At 40.6% G+C, this 9,214-nt stretch overlaps 2 protein-coding genes across 4 annotated transcripts in view; one reads left to right on the forward strand and one right to left on the reverse strand.

Moving 5' to 3' along the window:
* The window catches only part of PIK3R3 (phosphoinositide-3-kinase regulatory subunit 3), a 275,432-nt gene that overhangs the window by 14 nt on the left and 266,204 nt on the right, over positions 1-9,214 (forward strand). The gene's annotated exons all lie outside the window — the stretch shown is intronic.
* On the reverse strand, positions 71-8,906 carry LOC129655512 (cytochrome b-c1 complex subunit 6, mitochondrial). Of its 2 annotated transcripts, XM_055586005.1 has the most exons (4): positions 8,733-8,906; positions 4,027-4,053; positions 3,133-3,294; positions 71-283 (listed from the first exon to the last, which is right to left on the reverse strand). In XM_055586005.1, exons 1-4 carry the CDS (start codon positions 8,784-8,786, stop codon positions 251-253), a joined length of 276 nt encoding a protein of 91 aa, XP_055441980.1. In that variant the 5' UTR covers positions 8,787-8,906; the 3' UTR covers positions 71-250. The 2 variants fall into 2 exon arrangements, with proteins under 2 accessions (XP_055441980.1, XP_055441981.1); XM_055586006.1 differs by lacking the exons at positions 4,027-4,053; positions 8,733-8,906 and adding an exon at positions 3,401-3,548.

A 9,214-nucleotide genomic window follows, 5' to 3' on the forward strand; every position in this document is an offset into this window, starting at 1 on the left:
TGATTATTATTCTATCTATCCTCATGCTTAAAATTTTTAAATTAAAAAAAAAAAAGACAGAAGGCAAGACTGCTGATCACCAGACTTTATTAAGATGAAATCGCTGATAATTACACAGAAATTACTTGCCTAAGCCAAAATCCTTGAGATTCACATGAACTTAGTTACACAAATAAACATCATGTTCAAAACTATGAGGAAATATCCCAATGCCCAGGTGATGAAGGCTGGGGTGAACAAATATGCACACTTATTTCAAGCTGTTAAACAGTTTGTGGGCCACCTAGATGGGGGAAAGAAAAGAATGTCATCAACTGGCATGTTTAATGTCACGAATTACAATGCTTTTCATAACCTGGAGCAGCACTGCCTCTTCCCTTACCACTCACCTTCTCACACTCTTCTTGAGCCCTAGTGAACTCCCCTCAATTACCGGAATACTATCTTAACTGGGAATCTTTTTCCCACTTTTTCATCTTTTAACTTTCCTTTAAAACCTAACATTTAAAACCTACATATTTAGGTTTTAACAAGCTCCTGTCCTTCCTGTCTTTCCCAAAGAAACTTATGATTCCCAATTACAGTGCTTACTAATTCAACAAATATTTATAAAACATCTACTATATGCCAGATACCGTTCTAGATGCTGAGTCACTACGGTAAACAAGACAATATCTGTGTCCTATAGAACTTAAGAGAACAATGAGAGAAATATATATATAACTTCTGGTAGTGATAAATGCTGAGGAAAATAAAATGGTGGGGGGAAGGAACAGCAACTTTAAATAGAAGGTTCAGTAAAGGGCATCCTGAAGTTATACCCAGGAGATTTATCAGTTTACTAACCATTCTCCTTCTGTCTCCTGTGCTGGCTTATAACTCAGTGAAGGGGACCACACCCATCTCATTCCCAGATCTTAAGCCAGTTTTGACTCAAAGTATTTAAATAACATTCACCATTTTAATAATTTTAAGCAATTCATTTGTGTAGCCTTAAGTAACCGTGGTGTTGGAGAAGACTCTTGAGAGTCCCTTGGACTGCGAGGAGATCCAACCAGTCCATTCTAAAGGAGATCAGTCCTGGGTGTTCATTGGAAGGACTGATGCTGAAGCTGAAACTCCAATACTTTGGCCATCTCATGCGAAGAGTTGACTCATTGGAAAAGACCCTGATACAGGGAGGGATTGGGGGCAGGAGGAGAAGGGGACAACAGAGGATGAGATGACTGGATGGCATTACCGACTCAATGGACATGAGTTTGAGTAAACTCCGGGAGTTGGTGATGGACAAGGAGGCCTGGCGTGCTGCGATTCATGGGGTCGCAAAGAGTCGGACACGACTGAGCGACTGAACTGAACTGAAGTAACTCACGTTGTTCTACAACCATCAACCTCCAGAACTTTTTCATTTTCCCAAACTAAAACTCTATACCCATTAAATAAAGGCAACTACCATTCAGTTTTCTACCTCAATAAATCGGACTACTCTAGATCCCTCATATAAGTGGAATATTTGTTCTTTTGTTTTTGATTGATTTCATTTAGCATGTTTTCAAGGTTCACCTATGCTGTAGCATGTGTCAGTTTCCTTCCATTTTAAGGCTCAATAATATTCCATTGTATGTACATACATTTTGTTTATCCACCCCACCAACAGACATGTTTTTTGAGTAAAGTACTTATTTCTTTTTTTTGCCAAATAATATTCCTTTATGTGGATACATCAAGTTTTATTTATCAGCTGATGGACATTTATATTGTTTCCAACTGTGCCTGTTATGAATAATGCTTCTAGGAATATCTGTGTACAAATTTGTGTAGAGATGTTTTCATTTGTCTTGGGTGTACACCTAGGAGAACTGCTGGGTCATATGTTAACTCTAAGTTTAACCTTTTGAAGAACTGCCAGACCTTTCAATAAGGCTATACCAACATACATTCCCATAGGCAGTGTATATGAGGTTTCTAGTTTCTCCACATCACCAACACTTATTTCTTAAGATATAAAAAGCAATACATAGTGTTTTGTATATAAACTTTCCCTCTTTCCACTAAAATCATGGGGAAAAAGCTATATGAATAATTAAAAACTAGAGGATGGATAAAATATGAATATACATCAATGGAAAGGAATATAATGCTCCTTCATATTTTATATGTAAATGTGTTGTTATGATTTCATTTTGTTTAAAAATGTTAGTTTATATAAGAAAACATGTTTATCTCTAAACAGTATGACTTCAGTTGGATTTTTGTTCTTATATATATAAAAAAAAATTCCAGGCAATTCCTTGGTAGTGGGTCCAATGGTTGTTTAGAATTCCATACAGCACACACAGGATCAATCCTTGGTCAGGAAACCCTATAAAATGTGCAGCACAGCATGGCCAAACAAAATTTTCTTTTAACTGTTAGAATGTGTTTATAGGAGCTGTGTACGAATATGTGTGCATATGCATTTCTGTGTTTGCACTGTGTATTATAGAATTAAAAAACCTAAGTTGGGATTGCTGAAGCATAAATTATGATAGTGGAGGTCATTAACTATTTTGTGGGGAGTTATTTATCAACCCCCTTCACCCATTTCTCCCCATATTTTTTTATTATAGCCATCCTGAGGTGTGAAGGGGTATCTCATTGTGATTTTGATTTGCATTTCCCTGAGAGCTAATGGTGTTAGGCATCTTTTCATATGCTTATTAGTCACTCAATCAGTTTTAACATAAACAATCATATCAAACTTTGCCTACCCTGTACTTTATTAAAATACCTTACCGTTACATATGTAAGGAAGTCAAAAACAAGTTTAAAAAAAAATTTTTGTACTAACTATTATGTACAAGACACACTGGAGGATATATATTGAAGAACAGCCTTTTGTACTTAACATACAGAATCCAGTTTCCCTACTGCTTAGCAGTTTAAACTGGAACATCACATCTCTTTTCTGAGCCTCAGTTTTTTATCTGTAAAATGGGAAAAGCTATCTTCAGTGAATCAGAGGATTATGTAAGATTATGTATGTAAAATGCTCAGCACTGTCCTGCCCCTAGGATGGAAAGAAAGGTGGTCATCACCAAGTCTTCCCTGGCCACTGTAAGCTTTCCCCTTCTGGACTTTAGGCTGACTTACACAGTGGTCCCTTGCATGCAAGAAGTCCAAGAGCTCCTCTGTGCAGTCCTCCTCTGTCTGTGACCTGGAGGATACACGCTCATCACAGAGCTCGAGCCGCTCCCGAGCCTTTACACATTTCTCCAGCTGCTCGCATTGCTCTCTCACTGTTGTTAGGGGATCCTAAGAGAAACACACACCCAAACAAAAACAAAATGGGGATTTTAGGAGACCCACAAACCACATGCTTTAATACAACCACCAAACCAAGGTGCTGTCTCTGAATTACCGTGCAGAAGGCCACCTGGCAGAGCCACACTGCCGCCAGAAAGAGCAGAATGGGGTCTCCCATTTAATTCTGATGCTAAGTAGAAGGGGAAAGTTTCACATTCCTGCCTTCCAGGGTTGCCAGTATGCACTGAAAGCCTCAGTCCTATCTGAAAAACAAGGTGATAAAGGAAACCTGGCCAAACTTGAAGGACATCTAGAGGAGGCCTGCCTTGTTTATTACGACATCATTTGGGGATATATAATGTCTGTGAATTTTAATTCCCCTCAATGGACAACTGGCCTATGCACCCCAGCTGACCACCTACAAAGGCAATGTGAACATGGAGAAGGATCATTTAAGATTCCTTTTAGAGTTCCTTAATAGACCACAAAGAGCACATGGTTGAGTACCAGGCCTTCAAGATGCTACTCTGCTCTCTGATACCATGATTGTAGAAGCCCCAAACCCAGAAAAGTGTCAGCCTCCCAGGCCCACATGCCAGAAAAACTAAACAGGAGTATTAAAGGATTTTTCCATTCCCATTCTCTCCAAGGTGTTGAGTATCCTTAAAATGCTCTTAAGAGTTTCATGAAACTCAAAACTTTCTTTTATTGAGATGGTTCCAAACCTGAGATAGCTCTTACCACTAATTCCTCCTCCTCCTCTTCCTCCTACAAAATGAAAACAAAATTAATGTCAGCAGCAATTTTATGACATATATATTCACAATCATAGTGTTGTTGTAATTACTGAGGATAGACAGTATTAATCATGTTTTAAATTTTTCTATATTTTATGGTGTTTTGACACTTTAGGAGCCTTGTTAATCCTGGAGACAGCCCCTCCCAGGGCTGCCTAATTTCTAGAGTTGGCAAACAACTTGCCAGGGGGCACAAATTTCAAAGAAACCAATCCAAAACCCTTCTTACCATCTACCTTTATCTAACTTTCCTACACTAAACCAATTATTGCCCCTGTACTAATCACATCAGGGCTAAGTACCAAACAAAAAGGGACCAGCCCAAAGTCAACAGCCTATTAAATTATCCAGTCTTAAACTTGCCAGTATGTTGAGGCTGGATATTGTCACCCTGCTTATTTAACTTATATTCAGAGTACACCGTGGGAAATGCCAGGCTGGATGAAGCACAAGATGGAATCAAGACTACCAGGATTAATATCAATAATCTCAGATATGCAGATAACATCACCCTTATGGCAGAAAGTGAAGAGGAACTAAAAAGCCTCTTGATGAAGGTGAAAGAGGAGAGTGAGAAAGCTGGCTTAAAACTCAACATTCAAAAATGGAAGATCATGGCATCCAGTCCCATCAGTTCATGGCAAATAGATGGGCAAACAATGGAACCAGTGACAGATTTTATTTTCCTGGGCTCCAAAATCACTGAACATGGTGACAGCAGCCATGAAATTAAAAGACGCTTGGTCTTTGGCAGAAAAGCTATGACAAACCCAGATAGCGCATTAAAAAGTAGAGACCTTACTTTGCCGACTAAAATCCATATAGTCAAAGCTATAGTTTTTCCAGTAGTCATGTATGGATGTGAGAGTCAGACCATAGAGAAGGCTGAGAGCCAAAGAATTGTTGCTTTTGAACTGTGGTGTTGGAGAAACTCTTTAGAGTCCCTTGGACTGCAAGGAAACGGACTACAAGGAGATCAAACCAGTCAATCCTAAAGGAAATCAAGCCTGAATATTCATTGGAAGGTCCATTGCTGAAGCTGACCTTCCAATACTTTGGGCATCTGATGGGAAGAAGCGACCCATTGGAAAAGACCCTGATACTGGCAAAGATCGAAGGCAGGAGAAGGGGACAACAGAGGACAAGATGGCATCACCAACTCAATGGACATGAGTTTGAGCAAGCTCGGGAAGACAATGAAGGACAAGGAAGCCTGGCATGCTGCAGTCCATGGGGTTGTAAAGAGTCACAACTGAGTGACTGAACGACAACAAAACTTGCCAGAACATGCCTATCCTGCCTCACCTAGTCCTTCTTCTGCTCCTGATTGGTCCTGGCACCTCCCCATGTGGCCCTGGTGGTATGGCCTGCCCTCTTCTCTTGGGAACTATAGTCAGTCAGCTCAGTCGCTATATATATAACTATATATAGTCAGGAACTATAGTAATAAACTTCATTCAAAAACAGTTGTCTTATCTTGATTATGCTTTGAAGAAGGGTAATAGATATCATACTAGACAGGGTCACTGATATAAACAACTTTACAGGTTATACAATTTAAATAATTTTAAAATAAATTATAAAGTAGTTTAAATAAAAAAAAGTTGTCTCCATGCTTGTAACCTTACCTTACCTGATTAAAACAAGTCCTGAGTATGTTTAAACAAGGATACACAATCTCATGTTCATTAGCAACAAACTTAAGTGTGTACAACACTCTAAAAGTTTATGCACTTTATATCTGTACTGATTTGACTAATTACAATAGATCCTTAAGGGGCTCCCAGTTTAGTAATAACAAGCACTAATCAAACATTTTCTGATGTAGATTCAAGCTGTCATAGTAAAACTGCCGTATCAATTTTAATGTATAGATTTTGCAAATACCATACTATATGTAATACCTAACCGTATCTATAATATCTGTCATATATTTATGCTCATTAAATGTTTTAATTATGGGGGGGGGGGGGGAGATTCAGGGACTTCCCTGGTGGTCCAGTGGTTAAGAATACACCTTGCAATGCAGGGGATCCAGGTTCAACCCCTGATTGAGGAAATAAGATCCCACTATAGCCTGCCTGGCTCCTCTGTCCAGGGAATTCTCCAACCAAGAATAGTGGAGTGGGTTGCCATTTCCTTTTCCAGGGGATCTTCCTGACCCAGGGGATCGAACCTGGGTCACTTGCACTGCAGGCAGATTCTTTACTATCTGAGCTACAGGAAAGTCCCCAACTTAAATATATTTTCTTCTCAATTCTGAGACATACCAGTAGTGCCAGAAATAGCTAAATTTAATCCTTACATTCCCAAACCAAGTTAGGTAGAAAGCTAACATTTTTCCCTATGTTCTGAATTTGAATTGGGTATATGAAAATAGCCAAACCTAAATTCTCCTTTAGCCAGAATTTAAAGATAATTTCAGTCACTGCTTTTGGCTTGCTGAACTTTCAAGACTCTAAGTACACTGTCAATATAAGTGCACCAAAGCTCTACACAACTCCACTCACAAGCTTAAAAAACATCAGGCCCTATCTATTACTTGCTGCTACTGCTAAGTCGCTTCAGTAGTGTCCGACACTCTGTGCGACCCCATAGACGGCGGCCCACCAGGCTCCCCCGTCCCTGGGATTCTCCAGGCAAGAACACTGGAGTGGGTTGCCATTTCCTTCTCCAATGCATGAAAGTGAAAAGTGAAAGTGAAGTCGCTCAGTGGTATCCGACTCTAAGCGACCCCATGGACTGCAGCCTACCAGGCTCCTCCATCCATGGGATTTTCCAGGCAAGAGTACTGGAGTGGGGTGCCATTGCCTTCTCCGACCTATTACTTCAACGTCAGCTTCTTTTCTTCCAAGGGGTGTGGGTAAACAAATCTCTTTGGGAGGAAAAGCAGAGTCTTAAAACTGTGGCACAGTAGAGCCTGATCAGTAACTCAACCTGTCAAAAGTAAAGCATCTGCCCGCCAGTGCATGTACATGTCCACGTTTGCAGGAAGGGAAGGAAAAGGTGATATAGAGAGGAAAAAAAAAAACTAGTTCAACAACCCCTCACTGTGTTTTCAAAACTCCATACAATCTGCCCCATTGTATGATCTTCAAGGAAGGGACCAAAGCTTATGAAAACTGGAGTGAGGGACAGGGCAGGTTCCACTGTAATCCAGGCTATTTATTCTCAAATTAACAAAGGTGTCTTCTAAATGTGAAGTTATTACTTAGAATGTACAATTCTAGTTTTCCATTAAACAAGATTTCTTAACCTTGCTCTTAGGGAAAAAAGATTCATCCTGAAAACAGTTATTCAAAAAAACTGAAATCCCATTCTGCCTGAGTTAGAAACCAGAAATTAGTATCCTAGAAGCAAGACCTTTATATCCTTTCCCTATTAGCAGTGTTACTACACTGATTATTTTATTGATCATTTTGATAATTTTGTGTCAAAAGTATCATGGCATATTTTGAGAAAACAAATCCAAATACAAATCTGAATATGGACTATTTCAGGTAAACTTCATATCAATGATAAAAACCAAGGTCATACTAAATAAAAAGATTCAATCTCCAAGATGTACAGGTTCTTCATAACAAACCTCAGATTTCTTCATTTTAAAACAGACTACTTGTTTACTTTCTGTTTTCTCATCTACTGCTGTGATGAGCCCTACTGAACTTTCTGGTATACTACCAGTTGAACATCCTGAGACTGGCTCCATTTCTTTCTTGTCCTTTTTCTGAAAATAAGACTAGAAAAAATTATGGGATTAACTAGTTCCCAATTATTCTTAACCCATAAGCCCAGAACAACTGCAGGGAAGTGACCAGAGAACGAAAGATAGGAAATGAGATGGGAAACAAAACTAGCTGGCTTCTGTAAAACCATGTAACACTGTGGCTAAGCCTCCTCTGGAACCATGCTGTCTGAGTTCATTCCTGTCTCCATGATTTATTAGCTGTGTGTCCTCAGATTAGGCATTTAACCTCTCTATGCTTGTTTCCTCATCTGTAAAATGGCAATACTATGACTACCTAATACCTCACAGGACTATTGTGTGGCTTAAATGAATTAGTACATATAAAGCACTTGGAATCGAAAGCAGCCAATAAATGATTATTATTAAATTGGCATTCTCAGTCTGGGAAGGAGCTCCCTCTCTCATCACAGAATTATACCGCACATCCCCACAGTGTCCCCAAAGACACTTTTCCCTTCCCTCCACCTAAGGAAAACTAAATCACGTTTTCACAGAAACTAGCCGAAGGCCTGATGCCCGGAATCTCCACAGAAGATATACCAGGATCCCTGACCCTAGCTGAGGCAGCTTGCTCCCCAAATTAGTCAAACTAGAGGCTCTGAACAGCTAATTGACTAAAAACATAAGCAGGCCTCATTTTTACAAAAATTTAGTCCACAAAGCATTTTCCCTCTCGTTAAACCTTAATCATTTTCACAGAGTGGGAAAGCCGAAGCCCAGAGAAAGCCTAGTCACCTACTTGCCCAAGGTCACCCGACGAGCTCTGGGGAAGGGTATGGGGAACCAGCTCTCCCGACCCTGCAAACTCTAGTGGGAAAGGGGGGCCCAGAGGGTCCCGTGCTTTGGGTCAGGTCCTGAGCCTCAGGGCTGTGAAAGGAGGTCGAGCCGCCCGAAACTCTTACCTCCTTGGGATCTCCGGACCCAGTCAGCATCCTTTGCTCGTCCTCTAGCCCCATGTCCGGCTGCGGCTCTGGACTCAACACAAGCAGCAACAGCGGCACCTATTCCACTTCAGGATCAAAAAGGACTTGTAAGGGTCACTCAGCGGATATCCGGCGATCTGGCCGGAAGTGCGGCAGACTAGTCGTAGTGGCGAACACACGCTCCGATTGGCATGTACTACCGTCCAGAGGCAGGGGACAGGGATAGCTGGTATTTGCACCAGAGAAGGATTTGCTAAGGAATATCCCCTTAGCCACACCAGGCCCAAATATGTTGACTTTGGGGGTTATTTGAATTATTGCTTTCTAAGAAACTTGGGAAGTATGCAGAAATACTTGATATTCTTTTAGCACAGTTCCCAGTCTTCCCCACATCGTCGATGGAACCGTCCTAACTGCTGACCTTTTCAAGATGGCGGCCCGAGACTGCTACTCGCGGACTC

This window comes from Bubalus kerabau, chromosome 6, assembly GCF_029407905.1.
Source record: "Bubalus kerabau isolate K-KA32 ecotype Philippines breed swamp buffalo chromosome 6, PCC_UOA_SB_1v2, whole genome shotgun sequence".
NCBI lineage: Eukaryota > Metazoa > Chordata > Mammalia > Artiodactyla > Bovidae > Bubalus > Bubalus kerabau.